This window comes from Macaca nemestrina, chromosome 6 (genome assembly GCF_043159975.1).
Source record: "Macaca nemestrina isolate mMacNem1 chromosome 6, mMacNem.hap1, whole genome shotgun sequence".
In the NCBI taxonomy this organism is placed as follows: Eukaryota; Metazoa; Chordata; class Mammalia; order Primates; family Cercopithecidae; genus Macaca; species Macaca nemestrina.
Genome location: NC_092130.1, coordinates 103081819 through 103103554, shown reverse-complemented (window position 1 = coordinate 103103554; position 21736 = coordinate 103081819). Strand labels below are relative to the sequence as shown.

The following is a 21736-nucleotide window of genomic DNA, read 5'->3' as shown; positions in this document are numbered from 1 at the left end:
GAGTACTATAACTATAGTATTTCCATTTACTTCAAGTAACTAAAATTGTAAATTACTCGATATTATGTGGGAAAAACTATATCTATATTATGCTTTTATATGTTCTTAGATACATTAAAAATGCAAAATTTATCAAACCAAAGATTTGGTAAATAAAAGGTTAGGATATAATTTCCTTCCTTCCTTCCTTCCTTCCTTCCTTCCTTCCTTCCTTCCTTCCTTCCTTCCTTCCTTCCTTCCTTCCGTTTTGTGTTTTTGAGACAGAGTCTTGCTCTGTCATTCAGGCAGGATTGCAGTGGTGCCATCTTGGCTCACTGCAACCTCCACCCCCCAGGCTCAAGCAATTCTTGTGCCTTAGCCTCCAGAGTAGCTGGGGTTACAGGTGTGTGCCACAACACCTGGCTAATTTTGGTATTTTTAGAAGAGAGAGTTTTGCCATATTGGCCAGGCTGGTCTTGAAATCTTGGCCTCAAATGATCTGCCCACCTTGGCCTCCCAAGTACTGGGATTACAGGCATGAGCCAGTACACCCGGCCAAGATATAATTTTTATTGTGGAATATTCTGGGTGAAAGAAGTATTGCTTTAATGATGTGAAGCCAAAAAGAAAAAGTAAAGTATGCATTTAGAGAGAACTCAAACAAGTTAATTCAACAAATGGAAACAGCAGATTGCCAAGTTGTGAATTGAAAATTGAGAAATAAAACTAAATCTGCAACAAAATCACAAAGTCCATTATATTAGCATAGTACTTTTTTTTATTGCCCCTGTATCTATTTGAATAGCAAGGACAATGTAAGGAGTTCAAATTCTGCATATTTAAAATGCTTTCCGGCAATATCTGAAAATAATCTTATCTAATTTTCTTTATCTTCCTCAACCTGGCAAGGAAACCTAAAAACATTACTAGCTTATATTAATGTTTCCTATTAATTTTCAAGGTTATCACCTTCCTGTTGAGAAAATTCACATGATGAAAGTTACTTTGAAAATTTCTGTCATATAAACTACTTTGAAAAAAACATTTGTTTCATAATTTCAGTACAGAGAATCCCTATATACACTTTACTCAAATTCCTCAAGTGGTAATATTTTACTACATTCTACTTTGTCATTCCCTGAGTGGGTGGTTATGTGTGCATGCAAATAGTTAAATTATCTCTATAAATATTTCTTAACCATTTGAGAATAAATGAAAAATATGGTGCCCCTTTACCCCTTAATCTTTCATGGTGTATTTTCCTAAAAACATGGATAGTTTCTTACATAAGCACAGTACAGTTACCAAAATCATAAAGTTATCATTGATACAATACTATTAGCTATCTCCAGACCTTATTCAATTTTAGCGAGTTGTCCCAGTAATGCTCTCTGTTGCAGAAGAAAATTCCATTACATGTGTTACATATAGTTGTTGTGTCTCTGTAGTCTCCTTTAATCTGGGACAGTTCCTCAGTCTTTGTGTTTTATGATGCTGATATTTTAAAAGAATACAGACTGGTGTTTTTGTTCTTGTGTTTTGCTAGAGTGTCTTTCAGTTTTGGTTTATCTGTTATTTCCTCATAATAGGATTCAGGTTAGGCATGTGTAGCAGGAATACTATGGAAGTGATGATGGGTGCTTCTCAGTGCATTGTATCAGGAGGCATAGGACATCAATCTGTCCCATTACTGGTGATTTTATTAGTATCTTTCATCTGCCAAGTTCCTTTTTTAGTAAAATTACTGTTTTTTAAAAAATTATTAAGTATCATGTCAGGAGATATTTTAAGCCCTTGTAAATACCCTGTTGCTCATTAGACTTTCACCCATTAATTAAGCATTCATTAACGGTTTTTGCTTTAATAAATTATGATGATGCCCGATGATTTAGGATTCTAGCATTTCCCCTTTTGCTTCTTTTTTCCTTTCACTGCTCTATCTCCAAATGGTGTTACTCTCTTCCTTTTTACTGTCCTCACCCCAGACATGATGTCTTTTGATGACCGCCACCTCAAATCATGAGTACTTAAAAGTATGCCTTTCTTAGAGCAAGTGCTTTGATCAGCTAGGACTCTTTCATGCATGTGGGTTGGGCTTTCTCTTTCTGGGGAGGATTTTTAAGTAAGTCTTACGACCTCCAGAAGTTCCGTCCTTTCTCTGCCGTTCAGATTTTCCCGACTCCCCTTACCCTCCACTGAGTCTTACAGCAGGAGCACGAGGGCTTGCCTGCTGGATTTGCTGTTGATTTTATTATTTACAGGTAATTTGAAATTTGGGCATTTTCTTTCTTCTAATGATGCTACGTACGTGCGCTTTATGTAACTTTATTTGTTCTTTTTGTTTGGTGTTGCTTTTTGTGAGACTCAGCTTTATGTGACCACTATTACCTTGGTACCCAGATTCCTATGAGCTACTTTTTGAATAAAGCTGTATAGTCTTTAGTTTTTTTCCTCAAGTATTTAAAACATTTCCCCCTCATTTTGAGTCAGTGGTTCATAAAATGTTAGAGGCATAATCAGCTTCTGGTTTTGTAATAAAGGAACAACTTTATAAAATACTCAGTTGGTCTTCCTTTTTGTGAATTATAGGATAGCTGCCATGTGGACAAAAACATATACAGTAATTCTGTTTACATACAACAAGAATAAACAAAAAATATAAATAAGGAAATAAGGTAGAAGGTTTTTTTTTTTTTTTTTTTGGTCTTTTTTTTTTTTTTTTTTTTAGAGATGGAATCTCACTCTGTAACCCAGGCTAGAGTGCACTAGTGCAGTATCTGCTCATTGCAACCTCTGCCTCCCATTCAGGCCATTCTCCTGCTTCAATCTCTGAGTAGCTGGGATTACAGGCACCCACCACCACACCCTGGCTAATTTTTGTATTTTTAGTAGAGGCAGGGTTTCACCATGTTGGCCAGGCTAGTCTTGAACTCCTGACCTCAAGTGATCTGCCAGCCTCAGCCTCCCACCACGCTTGGCCAGAAGTTTTTTAAATTGGGAAAATTTTATTAATTCTTAGCTAGGCCAATCTTACCTCCTTTTACTCAGGAAATGTTTTTCTTTCAACTTCCAGGTTGGCGATTTGGATATCAGCTATATTAATATAGAGGGAATCACTGCAACTACCAGCCCTGAATCCAGAGGTTGCACTCTGGGGCCTCAGAGCAGCAAACACACCCTTCCTACAGAAACCAGCCCCAGTGTGTACCCACTAAGTGAAAATGACGAAGGGACAGTACATACTGAAGCCCAGAGGTCCTTCATGTCACCATCGAGTTCGTGTGCTTCCAACTTGAATCTTTCTTTTGGTTGGCATGGATTTGAAAAGCAACAAAGTCATCTAAAGAAAAGAAGGTAAGATTCTATATTGTAGAAGAAAACTGTAGAAAATCAAAGAACCTTATAGGTAAACTTCAAAAATTCTAGTTTTAAACTTTTTATTGTCTCTACCACTTTTATCTGTCCATCAAAATGTTGTCCCCTTTTAGATTCCTATATTCATTGATTTGAAAGTAAGACACTTAAGAAAACTGATTAAAATATGATAAAGGAAAACCACGATGAGATACCAGTTTATACTCACATGACTGGCAAAAATTTAAAAATCTAGCAATCCCATGTTTTGGTGAGAATGGGTAACATGGAAATTCCTGCGTAAAGATGATAGGAGAGAAAATTGTATAACTTGGGAAAATAATTTGACATTATCATGTAAAGTCAAATACGCATTTTCCTCTTGTGTACTAGGAGACCTATATGTGAGTATTTATACCAGCAGGAAATAACCCAAAAGTGGAATAAATAAATTATATATAGTTACACAAGGGAATACTGTACAGTAATGAAAGTGAATTAACTACAAATACATCTGCGTGAATAATAACATAGACCTTAGAAGCATGAAGGAACAAAAAAAAGCCCCAAAATACTTGTTAGATTTCATTTTTATAAAATGCAAATTAAACAATATATTATTATAGGGCCTACATATGTGCATAAGCTATAAAGAAAAACAAGAGACTGGGTGTGGTGGCTCACGCCTGTAATCCCAGCACTTTGGGAGGCCAAGGCAGGCAGAACGCTTGAGCTTAGGAGCTCAAGACCAGCCTGGGCAACATGGTAAAACCCCATCTCTACCAAAAATACAAAAATTAGCGAGGCATGGCGGCACACACATGTGGCCCTGATACTTGGCAGGTTGGGGTGGGAAGATCGCTTGAACCTGGGAGGCAGAAGTTGCAGTGAGCCAAGATGGCACCACTGAACCCCCAACCTGGGTGACAGAGTGAGACCTGTCTCAAAAAGAAGAAAAAAAAGGAAAAAAAGAAAAACAAAATAATGAAGGCGAAAAAAATTCCTGAATTCAAAATGGTTGTTATATCTAGGGAGGGGAAATAGGGAAATGGAAATGGAATGAATCATTACAGAGTTTCCATGGTTGATGGCCAGTATCCAAGTTTCAAGTTGGGTAGGCTCATGAATGTTTGTTTTATTTTACATAATATATATTTTATATTTTAACATAAAATTTATCTTTATTTTACTTTCAGTTACCTTATATTTTCTTGTGTATATAAAAGTCATTAAAATGATATTTCATTGCATCTGATATGATTGCACATATTAGTGTGTTTGCACACATGTGTGTGTCTGTATCTGTATATCTGTATCTGTCTATCTGATTGTCTATTTTCTTTAGGGAACAGGCCAATTTCCACTAATTTCATTTTATCCTGTTGATCACACTTTCCTTAGGGAGTAGCTTATTTTTTCCCCCGTATCCTACCCATGTGATTATATGTTCATTTTCACATATAAAATGAATCAAAGTGAAAGTAAAATACACATATGTGACTATGTATATAAATATTTCTCTATGAATGAACATGCACATAGGTGAATGAGTATTCAGCAGAGAGTTAATATAGAGGGGAGAGAAAGGGAGAGGAACCAGCAATCAGTAGGTGCCCGACACTGAGATACAGCACAATATGCAATTTGAGGTTGTAAAACATTAGCACATATTGGTACCAAGGGTTATGTGTGATGTGTAAATAATAAAAGACTTGCTTTACATTTATGCTTTGTGAATTATGGTTTTATAGATGCTGGGTAGTCACTACTGTAATTTGAAGTGAAGGCTAATTTGAACTGTCCACACGTCTGCTTGGGATAAGAGACTGCCAGTCCAGACAAGCTTCTGTACAGTTTTGCAAAAGTAAATTGAGCTATATGTGATAAATCCATTCTAGTGGATCTTTAAGATCTGTCAAGTGGCCAGGTATGGTGGCTCATGCCTGCAATCCCAGCACTTTGGGAGGCTGAGGCAGGTAGATCACCTGAGGTCAGGAGTTCGAGACCAGCCTAGGCGGCCAACATGGTGAAACTCCCTCTCTACTGAAAATACAAAAATTAGCTGGGCGTGGTGACAAGCATCTGTAATCCCATCTACTCAGGGGAGGGGCTGAGGCAGGCAAATTGCCTGAACCCGGGAGGCAGAGATTTCAGTGAGCAGAGATCACACCACTGCACTCCAGCCTGGGGGACAGAGTGAGAGTCTGTCTTAAAGAAAAAAAAAAAAAATCTGTCAAGTGTGTGAGCCCCCACATCTCAAGAGATAAATAAGTTCTTTAGAAGAAGCCCTCTAGGAATATAGCATGGAAAAGACACAAATGGTCTCTGTTTTATTAATACTTATGCAGATACTTGCAGAGTATCTAAATTATACTTTCTGATCATGGTCTTGCCTTGGAAAGTTTAAACATTTCACTGCTACAGATATAATTTTTCCTCGTAGAATATAATTTAGAAAAAATATCTGTTCTGAGTAAAGGTAATTAGAAGCCTCTGTGAAGATGTCACTGCTTGGGGGAAAGGGAGGAGGCCAGGAGAGGACGGAGAAGCCATTCTACAGAAAAGCCTTCCGGCTGGTTCCACGAGCTGACTTCATCTCCTTTGCCCTCCCTCTCCTCTGAAAACTGTAGGAATGAAGGGAGAGAAGTCGCAATCCCTGGAAAGCCCTAGGGTGGCTGTGGGTCCTTCCCTTCAGTAGATGTCATGGTAGGAAGCAAGTTGATAACAAACTCAAAGTGAGATGTACTTAATTTGTTAATAAGTGGATAATAGCCCTAGAGGCTGGAAACTTCTAATGAAGGAGAAATTTGGGGGCACACAGTAAAAACTGGAGTTAATATAAAGACATGGCTGACTGGGACCTGAGTCCTAAGTTTTCTAGCGTTTAAAAGAATATTTTGGTGAAACTAAAACATGCATACTATATAGCCATATGTTATATTATTTAAATGTAATAACTGTTTTGAGAAACCACAAAGGGAAGTAATAAAACATTAATTTAAAAATACTATGCAACAAAAAATTAAGCAGTAGACAAGTGTTTGTTTCATTCTAAAGCTTGTATTTTTCAAACCTTTTTAAAAAACTACAATCCACAGTAAGAAATACATGCCGCCATGAACGTCCCCTATCTCCCTTAAAATTTAAGTGAAGTCTTATAAAATGACATGTGCAACATATTCTGATATTTTCTATTCTGTATTTTTTTAAAAAAACTCTAGTTACAACCTAATGAATTGATTTCTTATCCCACTACTGGGAATTAGAAAAATAATACCATAAAACAAGAACCTAGAGGTTATCCTGAAGAACATTGCCTGTGCCACCAATATCTTATGTCAATAGCTTAACAAGAAAAGTAGTAGCCCCATTTGAATGAATAGAAACAATGTTTTATAGTATGCAAAATAAAATACTGATACTTCTAGGATGTATTCATAGTGATGATGAAATGCTGTCTGTAACTGGAGAGGCTTGTGTTAAAATCGGATATTATTGCGGGCTGCCAATCATTTGAAGAACTATTTTCCACTAGTACAGAGATCACAAGTTGAAAGACAAGTGCTGAGGTACAAGACATCGGCAAGCTTCAACCCGCCTTGAAGTCTCCTTCCGTCTCAGATTGTTGTTGTACTAGGAAGCCACGTAGCAACTTGAAATACCTGTAATTATTAGATTAGTCCAAAACCACAATTACTTTTGCACCGACATAATACATTTACCGGAGCATTTAAATCACCAATGTTTACCAGGAAGATATTCTTAACATGAAGTTTCAGTGTTTTATGAGAAATACTCGAATAGACTCCATGATATTTGGGTGTTTGATTGAGGTAAAGTGTGAAGTCCACTTCTAATGTGTTCTTCTTCTCAATGCCAAGGTCTTCACTTTGGCCCTCAATGAGTTCCCAAAGGAGAAAACCCCACTTTGGAAATCCTTGGTGGTGCCAGCCAAGGCTTCTTCTCACTGCTGGGTTTTCTGGTACCCAGTAGTGCCTGGGAAGGTGTTCAAGGGTTAGAAACTGCTCTGTGTTTGCGTTAGAGGCATGGTAGAGTAAGACCAGGACTCACACCATGTGTTCAGTTGACTTACTGTGTCCAAATAGCCTATGGTTTGTTTTTTTTAAAAAAAAATAACCTAAACAGGTTAATTCAAAGTTTCATTTTCTGGTTCTCATATTTCAAAATCAAGACAGTTTCATTGTTTTTTAATTAAAATTATAACTCCAGAACTGTAACAACCGAAAAAAAAAAACCCACAAAACATACATTTGAAATGCTTCCTGCATTAACATGCACCCAGGAAAGCTACTGGCCTCCAAGTTTGAATAGTTTAAAATGTAATATTATGGAATAGACCTGGGATGTGGAAGGTCAAATTCTTTCCTTTTAATTTCATGGTTTATTAAAGTTAAATGAGGAAAAAGTTGTTGTCAAACAGAATTACTACCTGGTTCTAAGGTAGAGTTTTCAAAGGAATCTTTTTTTTTTTTGAGACGGAGTCTCGCTCTGTCGCCCAGACTGGCGTGCAGTGGCGTGATCTCAGCTCACTGCAAGCTCTGCCTCCTGGGTTCACACCATTCTCCTGCCTCAGCTTCCCAAGTAGCTGGGATTACAGGCACCCGCCACAACAGCCAGTTAATTTTTTTTTATTTTTAGTAGAAACGGGTTTTCACTGTGTTAGCCAGGATGGTCTCAATCTCCTGACCTCATGATCCGCCCACCTCAGCCTCCCAAAGTGCTGGGATTGCAGGTGTGAGCCACCATGCCCAGCCTCGGAATCATCTTTTTTTAACCTCTAAAAATGATCATTTAGTATGACATGTTTGGGACATTGCACGACTCACTTCAGAACTGTGTCTTGACATGGCCCTGGGGCGGATGGGTGGGACCTTCACACATCTCTCCTTGGTGTGCCTCTGCCCTCCTGAGCTTCCCAGCTGAGGGACAGGGGAGAGAATGACACTTCTGCAGCTTAGTCACATGCAGATCCCCCCCAGAGGCTTCCCTGCAAACAGCCCAGTGGCTTTGTTTCCACCAGCATTTGAAATATTTGATGGGTTACCACTTGGGACTTGCGATATCAATAATTATATTTACAAAACAGAAGTGGTGAGGTTAGTACTAACTCAAACCAGCTTTTGTTTCTTCAGGTATTTGAACTGTCTTTTGCCCCAGGTGTGGTGGCTCACTCCAGCAATCCCAGCACTTTGGGAGACTGAGGTGGGTGGATCCATTGAGCCCAGGAGTTTGAGACCAGCCTGGGCAACATGGCAAAAAACACAAAAATCACAAAAATTAGCCAGGCGTGGTGGTGCACACCTGTAGTCCCAGCTACTCTGAAGGCTGAGGTGGGAGGATCCTTTGAGCCTGGGAAGTGGAGGTTGTAGTGAACCAAGATTGTGTCACTGCACTCCAGCCTGGGCGACAGAACACAAGTGTCTCAAAAAAACAAAAGAAAGAAAGAAAGAAAGAAAGAAAGGAAGGAAGGAAGGAAGGAAGGAAGGAAGGAAGGAAGGAAGGAAGGAAGGAAGGAAATGAAAGAAAGAAATGGCTTTTGCAAGGTAGGAATGTTCATTTGGGGTAAGATAAAATTTTATTTAAAAAGAGATTTGGAGGGAGGAGAAAAAGGCTAATTAAATACTAGTTGGAAATTAAATGAATACCTATTGCACCCCACCCTGATGAATCTGAATTCAGAGAATTAGAAACCAATGACGCTCTGTGTCCTTCCTTGCTTCTTTACTTACTTGCTGGCTTTGTGCTTTAGTTCCAGCCTTGATGCCTTGGACGCCGACAGTGAAGGGGAAGGGCATTCTGAGCCGTCGCACATCTGTTACACTCCAGGGTCTCAGAGCTCCTCAAGAACTGGGATTCCTAGTGGGGATGAATTGGACTCTTTTGAGACTAACACTGAACCAGATTTTAACATCTCCAGGGCTGAATCACTTCCTCTTTCAAGTAATCTACAGTCGAAGGTATTCTTATTGGTATAAATTTGGTATATTGCAAGTGTGGAGAATATGTTGTCTACATTTACCCATCTGTGTCTGAAAGACATATTTTATTCATACATATGAACTACTTTTTGGGACCCATGTGATATCTGATTGAGTCTGTCTTTTAAATCTTTCCACTGTGTTTTAATTTTTATGATTTTTACTCAAAATGGCTGATTTACGTTTTCATTAATTCACCATGAGTACATATGATCTTTCTTTCACATACTTGGAAAATTTTATCATTTCATACAATGATTTCTCCCATCATCTCTTAAGCAAAGGGAGAAAAACTGATAGTATTAAATGAGTTTAGTGATCAATCTTGTTTTGCTCATGTAAATTATTGCGTGGCCCTGGTGATGAGGTAAATGATGTTAAAAAGGTAGAAGTGATGTTTATTGAGCATTTCTGGGTGCTTGAACTAATCCGGAACATCACAAATTTTGTCAACTTTTCCATAGGAGCCAGGTTTTCTCTTGTTGGCCATTTCACATTGGAGTTTCATTTAGGTGTGCTTGTTTTTTTGTTATTTATTTACTTATTTATTTATTAAAAACTAAATACATTCCTCTGAATGTAAGAAAGCCCTTTGTGTTTGAACATATTATTTTTTTCCTATTTGATTTGCTATTTTCTACTTGTTTTCTTCTTGGGTTTACTTATTACTGTAAAACAATGTGTGCTATGGCAAAACTTTTTCTAACGTATGGTTGTTATGATAATACCTTATTTTTGTAGCATGCCCTATAATATACAAAATATGTTTTATGTATGTACACAATATATAATTGCCTCATAACTCACCTATTACATAAGTAGTGCTTTTATTTAATTTTATTTTTTGAGTAGATGAGATTCTGGAAAGGTTAGAGTTTTATCCAGCTTTGTATCACCAGCTTGGTGATAGAATCAGAACTCAATTCTGGGTCTTTTAAGCACAGATCCTGCATCCTCTACCCTCTATTCTAAGACCTGTAGAGCTGCCATCATCTTTTGCATCTGAAGGTCATGTGATATTTCTGGATAATGAGAAATTTGTATGGTTGTTATGTAGATAATTCTAAGTTTTGCCTGTTGAGTGGAATTGTGAAAAGTTCATCATTACTTAGATGAAAAATAATCCAGTCCTTTGAAACAGTTTCATGTTGCTCATTTTTAGGAAGAATCTGTCCCATAAGTATATCTGCCTTGCCTCTGTTATTACCCAGTATAACTTTTTGCCAAAGTTTTGGACAATTTTCAAAGTTCCATTGTCATGACAAATGGTTACCACATATACATGACTTTGAGGAGGGCTCTTAGTGGCCAGCTCACTGTTTACGGTTATAGGACAACTTGGGTTGGCCTTCTTGACATCCAGGCCCGGTAGGTGCTCCCCAATAAGATAGCAGCCACAGCCCAAGGCCCTTTGAAGCAAGGTCAGGCTTCTATTTTTCAGCTTTCCTCCAGGCTCCTTAACTGAACTAATGAACTTAGGGTAACCATGTGTTTTTCCTTAGAGGGAACAAAAGGGACCAGTGCTCGTGAAGGTCAGTTTCTGATGGTTTAATTTTAGTAAAGAGTTTTGCATTATTTTCTTTTAGCTTTAACCTTAAGCGATATCTTAAAAATGCATGGGCAGGATCAATCCTAAGGCCTTTATGGGATAGAAGTTGGGTGCTATAAATGGCTTCAATGGAGTTCTATTGCATATTCACTTAAATTTTCTGGAACATATAAGAAAACTATGTCTTAATGATCTTGCCATCTTGCATTTTCATGTATGTTGCCAATATAATTATAGGAATAATAAGTAATTGGGACAACAGGAACAAAACTGGCAGGTCATTTAAAAGCAGTAATATTAAGGATGTATAAATTAGTGATATTCAAACATCCATCTCAGAAAGTGCTAGATGGAAGGTCCATCAAAAATTGAGTACAGATTGGAAGAATTTGTATATTAATTGGATATATTTTTCCCTAAATATTGCAGCTAACGTTATAAATTTAAATCACGGTTTGGAAGTCTAAAAAACTCTTATAATTGTAAGTGGCTATTCCACTATCCTCTAGTAATCCTTAAATGTAGAAATCTCAGTTAATATAGAATTTTGTTGGAGGGCTACAGTAAAATAACAAAATAACTGACACCTCAGGTAAAAATAATAAGTCAAACTCGTTGAATATACAAAGAAAAAGTCATTTGTCTTAAGTTTTCATTTTTAGTCAAGTTGGCTAGGATATCATAGTTGCATTCTATAGTATATACAGGAACTATTCCCCAAACTGAAGGTTGCTAAAGTATTAAAATGACAATAACGTTTTAAAAATTGTGAGAGGAAAACAGAAACACATAATGAGATCATATGAGAAATGTTCAGGTTGAATCTCTTTTCAAAGGTGCTAATTTAGTAACATTTGAGGTGGTAAACATATATTTTCAGATCTCATGTATAAATTTTTAAAAACTTTATTATAATCTCTTTTAGGAATCATTGCTTTCTGGAGTTCGCTCACGTTCTTACTCTTGCTCATCACCCAAAATTTCTTTAGGAAAAACTCATTTGGTGCGTGAATTAACAGTGTGCAATTCAAGTGAAGGTAAGCATCATTTGACATTTGGCTTTGAAAACACTTTATTCCAGAACAGATTTTTCAGTTAGTATAAGTACATAAAATATTCAAGAACAGCAGACAAGAATTTTTAGTTCTGTTTTCGTAACTGGTTTTTCTAAGCCTGACAAAATTCTTTTCTCATTGGATAACAGCCAAATTTGATTTTGATCAGATTTGATTTTGTTGAAATTACAAATGCATACACACCTCTCTGCTGCTTTATTCTTTGAGTAAAATGTTTTCCTCAAGGATAGTGTAAATTAGAATTGATTCCAGTTATATTATTATGAGGGCTTTAGAGGATTTTATTTGAGTAAATTATAAAAATTACTTTTGTCTCACATATACGTTGCTAACATAATCCAACTCCTCAGAGCCGGAGTGTTGCAGAATGGATTTTCTTCTTTCTTTTTTTAGAAAGGGACTTTGGAGAGTTGAAATAACATATTTGTAACATGAGTAAATATATCTCAACATTTTTTTGTTGGCAATGTAAGCAATTAGAAATATAACTTTTAGGCGATAAACTTTTAATTGAAATATAGGATACATACAAAAAGGAGTGCAAATCATAAACATGCATCTTGAATTTTCAAGTGAATTCAGATCTATAAATGGAAAAATTATGTACAACTTGGAGCTCCTCTTGTATCCTCTCTAAGTCACTCCTCCCATTTTCACCTGCCCCCATTTTGAAATGTAATTATTTCATACTTTCTGTAATTAATATGTAATAATTATATTAAAAAGCATATTTGAAAGTATGCCAATGCATAATACATAGCATTATAATGAAATTTTTGTCAGTGTCTTAGAGAATATCTTTATTGTCAATTAGTCTATTATCCTTAAAGGGACTTAAAAGATTCAGAAAGCAAGAGATGAATTTAAGTACTCTTAAGTACTACTCAAATATTTTCTCAAGATAAAATATATAAGATAGGATTTATTTTATTCCCTCTCTTTTTTCTTATTCTTGCTTATTAAATTGTTATTTTGCATTTTTATGCCATGCAGAACAATACTAAAGACATAATCTTGGTGCTTGAAATACTGTCCTAGAATAATGACATATATGCTAGATGTTCAATAAATATTTGTTGAGTGAATATGAGAAAAAAGATAGATAAAATACAAAAGAAATGCTACCATGATTTTTGTTTTCCTTTTTCTGGGATGTAATGGTAGAAGAGAAGAGATCAAGACTGATAATACATGTCAGTTTTTATTTTTGGAATGGGAGAAGAGGAAAAGTTACAAGAGAAAGAAAGGATACAACTCCCTTGAGAGGACAGGATAAAGATGGATTGAATTTGTTCTGGATTTTTGTTTTTTGTTTTATGGATTCTTTCTAGGTCTCTGGGTCTCCCCAGCCTTAGTTTAGGTTGGTATATTTTTAATAGCAGCTTGACACCTTTTCACTGATAGTCCCAGCTGGTGAATTAACTTCACATTGTTATTATTTGGAAAACATGTTTAAGTTTTCTGTGCTTCAGATTATGGCGTTGCCTTTAGATCTGTGGTCCTTGATCTATGAAGTCAGATATCTCTAGAGTTTGAAATTATTGACCACACAATTAAGAGGAAACTGATTGTTCATCAGGGAAAATAGCCCTAATTTACTTATTCTTTAATGATCAAGGAAGGATATCTTTACCTTACATGCAAGCCTGAAACCTTTGCATTTGAGTTAGAAAGAATAAAAAGCTGATATCAACTGCTTTGGTTTTCAGTAAACAAAACCTTATCTTTAGACAGTATATTTAAAGACAAGGCCACTTGAATGAAGTTTGATACTATCCAGAAGGTAACAGAACCAGGCAATTTAGGTTGAGGCTACTCACTAAATATATGAAGATTCCAATGGATAGACTTATATGGCTGCAAACATTTGGATTGATACCATTTAGGTCAGTCAATACCATAGGACTATGAAAAGTAAATTGATGTTTGTGTTGCCGCAAATCCTTTCTTGATGAGTTTTGAATAGTCCTAAAAAATTTCAGGTCTATTCGAACAGAGTCCAAGTCTCCTTACGTCCCAGCGGGAAGCTCCCATATAAGAGCTGTAATGCAGATATACAAATCTAGGATGCTTTCTGTCCTTTTTATTATTATTTGTGATATTCTATCTTCCTTGTCACTTCCAAAGAGTTACTGTAATTTCTCATGTGTCTTTTTTTTTTTTTTTTTGAGCCAAGAGTACGATGATGGCAACTTTATTTTTGATGTTTGTAAAACAGAATCTAGTTTTATAATTCCCTTTGGTCTATTGTAGATTTATGTAGATAGGAACATCGCCAATATTAAAATGATAACTACAGTCTCACCAAGGGGGACAAAGGTGTTCTGCATTTAAGAACTTGAGGAATGACATAAACGTACTTTTGAAAACGTTGTGAGCTGATGGATGGAATTTGATTGGATTTTGAACAGTTGGTGGCTTATTCTCTTGGTACCTCAGCCTATTTACCATAAGAATAGTGATTTCTGCCTATGACTTAATTTGAGAAACACTTGATAATGGCTCATAAAATAAAGCCTTCAAATTCTTCAAAGTAGATTTCCTATTACATACAAGATAGTTTTAGGTGCAACATTTGATATTACCCATTTCAGGGGATATGTATTTGTTTTCCTCCTTATGTGTCATTTCCCCTTGCAACCTAGTTTTGCCTCTTCACTGTTGTGGATTGCAAGAGTGAAGGATTTGTCCCTGCTGTGTAGATGGTGTGCTCCACAGTGGCTGCCTCCTCCTTCAGGCTCTCTCACTGCCTAAATCAGTGTCTCTCCTCCACCCCTGTAGTAAGTACTTCGACTCTGGAAACAAGATGGCTCCAAGCTGCTTGCATGAGCCTCCCCTTCTGCCTCCCTCTACAAGTCCAATGAAAAAAGCGGTCCTCCCTTTCCCATGAGCCACAGAGGACATCTCTGAAGTTGCTGCTGCTAGGATTTTATAAGGACATTGCAGCTATATGAAAATTAACTCTTCTTATGCTGTCCTTCAAGACTTCATTTGAGCTTTGTTTAAAAGTGGTTATTTATTGGTTCCGTATGTTAGGGGATTAGTGTTATGAAGAATACGGATGACTCTAGTGAAAAGTATCCAAAAAGATAGAACTAATTTTCTGCACTTCTGAAAATGTTTGCTGTCCCTTGCTGATGCTAACTTAGTTCATAAAGTCATTAAATGTTGGCATATTTCTCCCTACCCTCTTTAAATTACAGGAAGTGATAAAAAAAAAAAAAGCCAGAGCAATGCCTTACTTATATAAGATTACTCATTTTCTCATTATTTTCTAGCTGGTATTGTGTATAATGATACAATATGGTTGAGTATGCATTTCAGACTAACATATGACTGCCAGTTTGTCTGCCTTAGTTTTCATTTTTTTTATTGTTGTGTTTTGTAGAGCAAAGAGCTTGCAGCCTACCGGAGCCACCAAGAGGAAAAAGGTACTTTAACTGTTCCAGTTTTCCTGAAGAACTGCATGATCCTCCTTTGGAAATGTCCGCACATCATTTTTGCTATCTGTTCACTAGTTTTTGAGAGGTTTCCATGTAACAAGCCTGCCTAAGACCCTTTGCTCCCTCTGGGATCTGCATCAGGATAGATCTGCCAGCCCTCTCCATTCAGTCCTTGGCTGTGCAGGCCTCAGGACTGGGGACAGCATGTTCTGTTTGGGTATCTTCAAAGCCAAACACCTTCAAGGGGAGCAGTGTGAGGACCACCTGTTTTAGAAAAGCAACATGTCTTCTCTAGCTCTGTTCCACCGTGACTAGGGGACTTCTTTAGTAATAGAACCCTGGGTGGTCAATTATAGAAAGTGCCTAAATATCCCTACTGTCTCTCTATGGATTTTTGCCTAGTAGCCCTTCAGCTGGAAACAAAGAATAAGCAATGCAGAAGACTTTTAAGCATGATCAGTTTCCTGGTTGAGAGGCAGATTTAACCTAAGCTTCTCTTTCTCCTAGAAGGTAAAACTGTTGTTGTAGTATAGCTTGGAAAGCAGACTAGTGTGCAAGCATGATGGTTGGTTTTTGTTGGTGTTGAATAACTGACTGCCCATGAGTCACACTGTGAAATAGCCCCAGGGTTATATGCAAAACAAGTGCCAGAATGGCACACATGTTTGACTTTAAGAGACCATCTGAAAAGAGTGAAATGGTTTAATTTTGTTTGAGATTAATGCTAAAACTTTGAAACGTTTTAGTATACGGATCAAGATGGGGTGTTTTGTTTTAAATCTCAGAATCAAAGTATTAATAAGAAAATGCCTCCTTTGGTTCATTTCTCTTTTTTCTGAAACCAGAATAGAAACTTTCAAATGATACAAACAGAGGAAGGTTACGAATGCCCTTGAAAGATAGGATGATGATGAAGATGACTTCATGACAATGGCAGTGAGGATGATGATAGCAAAAGCAGTAATTACTGACAGTTATTGAACATTTGTATGTGCCTTGTACTGTTTTAAGCAGCTTACATTTATTACCTCATTTAAGCAATTTACTTCCTCATTCTGGAATTTGATCTTCATCTTGGTCATCATTTTGATTAGCAGTCTTCTCCCTGTTATCTTTTTAACAACTGGAGAAGTAATGGATTGTTATCAAGATATTTTTAAATTAAAAATATAAAAAATATTTATTTTTCATTAAGAGAGAGATTTAAGACCAAAGGAGCCAATGTTATACTTGGCTAAATAGTAGTCTATAAAATATTTTAACTTCGATGGCACGTGTATGAAGTTTCTTTTTATCTGAGTATTCGTTCTTTGTCACTCCTGTTTTTGTTTTCTATTTCTTTCTATTCTTTAATCTTTCTTGGTTCACATCCTGAAAGCATCTTACTCTCTCAGTCATATTCCTTGGTGTATCTAGTAAAGTAGATCTTTCATCTCACCCACTCTATTCCTGCTATCTTATCTTGTTGGATATGCCAATAAGATCCCAAGCCACACCTAATGCTTTGCTTTGGTCATGTTGTAGGTATTTACCTGAGATGGTGCCTTCTTTGATATTCTTTTATTTGTACGAATCACTTAGTTTCTAGAAAAGGAGACATCCATGTAAAAAATGAGCTTACTCTATACCTTGCAGGCTCATTCCAGCACTCTATTCTAATTTCTTAAGGATTATATGGCATGACTTGATTATTTTACTACCACCGTCTGTCTTAAATCTATTATATATATTTCCTCCTTCTCCTCCTCTTTCTTCAAATCTGAGGATCTGAGTGTTAACAAAAGTTCCACTGTGTCAGTTTTCAATCTGCACAGCAGGAACTTCTTTCATCCCTTTAGTCCAGGTGCGGTGGCTCATGCCTATAATCCCAGTACTTTGGGAGGCCGAGGCGGGCGGATCATCTAAGGTCAGGACTTTGAGACCAGCCTGGTCAATATGAGGAAACCCTGTCTCTACTAAAAAATACAAAAATTAGCCAGATGTGGTGGTGGGCGCTTGTAATCCCAGCTACTCAGGAGGCTGAGGCAAGAGAATAGCTTGAACCTGGAGGGCGGAGGTTGCAATGAGCCAAGATCGCGCCACGGCACCCTAGCCTGGGTGACACAGCCATCTCAAAAAAAAAAAAAAAAAACCAAACCCCAAAAACAACAAGAAAAAAACACTTCAGATGCCAATTCTTTAAATAGATTAAGAGTTAAAATATTAAGAATCTGTATTCTTAATATATTTTAAATGTCTATTTACCTATGGAAAAGGCAATACCATTAGAGGCCCTAAAGAAGGGTTTGTAAAACTTTATTGTGAGTGATGCTATCGGTCAACAAACTCATAATAGAGATTAGACATTCTTGTTCTGGGATGTTAAAAAGAACTTAATCTTTCCAGATTCTTACAAATGTAAAAGCTATTTAAATTCTATTATGAAATTATTTGAGGGTTTTCTCTTCTCAGTTATTTTCTAAAGTGCCTAATTTTAATATAGGTAAATATCACATAGTTAAATTAGATCTGACATGAAGCAACCAACCTTCTACATTTGCCCAGAGGTTATACTGTATTACCCATCTTCATAATCTGATAGTGGATTATGACTATGATATTCACATTTCTGCCAGGCTGGGTGATGGTTTAAGTTTTTATATTTAATGTTTCAGCATTTTTATGTTTACATTGTTATCTCTCAGGTCTTATCAACCTCAGCTTAAAAAGTTGAAGTGTTGGCCGGACTCGGTGGCTCACGTTTGTAATCCCAGCATTTTGGGAGGCCAGGGTGGGCGGATCACCTGAGGTCAGGAGTTCCAGACCAGCCTGGCCAACATGGCGAAATCCCATCTCTATTAAAAATACAAAAATTAGCCGGGCGTGGTGGTGGGTGCCTGTAATTCCAGCTACTCAGGAGGCTGAGGCAGGTGAATCGCTTGAACCTGGGAGCCTGAGGTTGCAGTGAGCCAAGATCACGCCATTGCACTCCAGCCTAGGCAACAAGAGCAAAACTCCATCTCAAAAAAAAAAAAAAAAAAAGTATCATGTTGTAGAAGTATAAAGGATATGGTAAATTGTGCATTTATAAGTTTTTAACCAATTTGGAAACTGTCGTTTTTGATATAGTCTTCTATAGCAGGGGAGTTGAGAGTAGAGTTGGGTAACCAAGAATTAATTTTCTTTTATTTGCAATAGTTTAGTTGTGTTCTTGCTGGGAAATAGAAAAGGGGTTTCTTGACCTCAAAATCCGCAATGACCTAATCATTTTTTAATTCTGACATTAGGTCTCCTCATCACTCTTCTCTTCTCTTAGACATTGGATAGCATTTTGTGGGGTCACAAAAGGCCTTCCAAGAGAGGACTCTTTTCAAACTCTCAAATGTATTTTTCCCCCAGTTCTGAAAGTGAGCCTATTGAATATTATGGCACAAATTTTTCAAATTAGGATGTGTAAGACACCAGAGGTTATGGAAAATTTTGGATTCTATTAACCAGTCAGTTATCCTAGGTAAAAATGACTAGAGGTAGCATGGAAGTAGAAAGGAAATTAAGAGGGTCCGAGATTCTTTCACTACTCTTTTGGCATAGAGTATATTTAATTCTATTCACTTCCTTTTTCTTCTGCCTTTCAAAATGTTTTCTCTACGCAGCAAATCTAATTTCATTTACTGTGTAGGCTTTGAGTAACAGGACATAACACTGTTCTGACTATACCTTTAGATCTATGTGGTCAAGAGGCAGCTCTTAAGCCATGTGTTATTATTATTTTTTTTTCTAAATGCATTAACAGGTTTGAACTCTAAAACCTAATGTAGAGCTTAAATAACTTAAAGTTTTATTATAATATGTACCATATTAAAGTGTGGAACGGGTCTTGGAAATAATTTAGTCTAAGCCTGTCATTAATTAGATAAGAAAAATCAAAGTCCTAGAAAGTTGTCATTGAAAGCAATATTTTCACAAAATATAATAATATGTATTTTGGTGTGTATCAGTAATTTGATTGCTTTTAAATACTTCCCAGAGATAAATATGTTAGTTATCAGTACGGAAAGGTGAGAATTTTAGGGGGTAGGAGAGACTTTAGTTAGGAAATAATCCCTATGGAAATCATCTACAGAAGTGTTACCTGGTTTGACATGATATTTAGGTTGATTTTTAATTTATTCTTTCCTCAGTAATGATAATAGAAATATAAGATTATCAGAGGAAGCTCTAGGGAGAATTGTAACTTTCATAGTCTGGATATGTTTTTTTTCTAGAGAATAATTGTATTGTGGATTAGAAGAAAATAAGTGGTGTTCAGGGCATTCATGGGTGGGTACAGTTACCTCTATCTTGCTGCTTATTTTATGGAGTATCCACAGCCTCTCTCCTCCACAACCTGGAGAGTCTCAGATCGTGCTGAGTGGGAGAGGCTTCACAGAGTGGCAGGCAGTCTGTTTCTCAGGCTGTATCAACAAAGGAAACCTGTGTCTACTGACTATTATCTCTGTGTTCCAAAAATAAATAAAATCCAGTTGCATATTGTTGGGTATTTGGCTTGTCTGTGCTCTAGGGAATTCTTACTAGCATAGTAAACAGGAAGATGAGTGTTTTCAGGGTAAAATTATAAGTCTAAGGTTTATTTCCTTAATATTATATTATGAAAATTTTCAAGTACACAGAAAAGTTGAGAGAATTATATACTGTATACCCACTTCCACCACCTGTGTTCTGTAATTGTTGACATTGTGAGATTGTTGCTCTAATCACATGTCTGTTCACTTATGCTATAAGTGTATTTTAAATAAATTTTCTCTTTAGAACAACCACTAAAACCGAAAAAAATATATACACATACATATATGTGTACACACACACACACACATATATGCTGTTCTTCCTCTTTACGTCCTAAAAGCCATTATAACAGATTCTGTTTTTGTAGAATTCAGGAAGAAGAATGGGATAAATACATCATACCTGCCAAATCAGAGTCTGAAAAATATAAAGTGAGTCGAACTTTCAGTTTCCTCATGAATAGGATGACTAGCCCTCGGAATAAATCAAAGGTAATTAAACTTATTCACGTATTTTCTATAAAATATAGATGTTTTAGTTTCTCAGCAGTTAGTATAGTTTCTACTTTCCCTTTAAAATCACTTACTTTAGATTTTGTTTACATATATTTCTTATGGAATATTGCTAAAGCCCAGAATATCACATTTAGGTGTTATGGTGTCCCTCTGTGTGCAATCCTTATATTCTGATGGAAAATGTAGGGACTTTGCTTGATGATGTCTGTAAGAAGGTTGGCTCACAGCGTTTTCCTTTTCTCATTTTTCCCCACTTTCCTGCTACTGCTGCTGCTGCATCTGAAGACAAAAAGCAAGGATGCCAAAGATAAAGAGAAGCTAAATCGACATCAGTTTGCCCCAGGAACCTTCTCTGGGGTTCTGCAGTGCTTGGTTTGTGATAAAACACTCCTGGGGAAAGAGTCACTGCAGTGTTCCAGTAAGTTCTCAGGTCTATGTGCGCTGTCTTTGCATTTCATCTCCTGACAGTAACCTTGAGAAGAGGCTTATTGCTCAATACATTTACATAAACCTTTTCAGTGCGACACATATGACTGAACCATTTACCAAGCAATGACTGATACTGGTTAGAGTCAGTATGTTTTGTCCATAACTGATAACTTGTCTTAACCCCAGATTTGTATGCCTCACTGTCTGCTTTATGTCTCCACCTGGATGTCTAAAGAGTGTTTCAGATGTTACAATCTCCTCCTTCTGTGCTCACCTAAAAGCTGATGCTCTCAGCTTTTAATGGCAACTTGATCATTCCAACCACATGTTCATGCCAAAACTTTTGGAGTACATCTTTATACCTCCCATTTTCTCACATCCTACATCCAATCCATCAACAATCCTCTTGGCTCTATTTTCAGAAAACATATAAAACCCAGGCACTTGTCACTACTACCACTGATATTCCGCTCTAAAGCTACCATTTCTACAGCATTCCAACTGGCTTCCTTGTGCTTTTACCCCTAAAGTCTGTTCTCAAAGCATTAGCCAGAGTGAGCTTGCTAAGGCATATATCACTGCATTCAAAAAATCTCCCAATGGCTTCCTATACCCCAAGTATAGACTGAAGTCCTTAAGTCCTTGCAATGACAACAAGTTCCCATGCGATCTATCCTCTCCCTCCCTTACTCCCTCTGCTCCAGTCACACTGGCATCTTTGCTGTTTTTCAAACATGGCAGTCATGCTCCTGCCTTAGGGCCTTCTCTGGCTGTTCCTTCTGACTGCAACCCTCTTTCCTCAGATACCCACGTGGATCACTCAGACGACAGCTTCTCAGGCAGCCTT

The 21736-nt window shown here is 36.9% G+C and overlaps 1 protein-coding gene across 4 annotated transcripts in view; it reads left to right on the top strand.

The window, feature by feature from the left end:
* The window catches only part of LOC105475154 (Rho guanine nucleotide exchange factor 28), a 311081-nt gene that overhangs the window by 212624 nt on the left and 76721 nt on the right, over window positions 1–21736 (top strand). For all 4 annotated transcript variants that reach the window (XM_011730182.3, XM_071098819.1, XM_071098818.1 and 1 more), the window contains 6 exons: window positions 3053–3333; window positions 9104–9311; window positions 11807–11918; window positions 15346–15388; window positions 20313–20436; window positions 20746–20878. In XM_011730182.3, the coding sequence (XP_011728484.2) occupies window positions 3053–3333; window positions 9104–9311; window positions 11807–11918; window positions 15346–15388; window positions 20313–20436; window positions 20746–20878 (901 nt within the window). The remainder of the gene's footprint in view (window positions 1–3052; window positions 3334–9103; window positions 9312–11806; window positions 11919–15345; window positions 15389–20312; window positions 20437–20745; window positions 20879–21736) is intronic.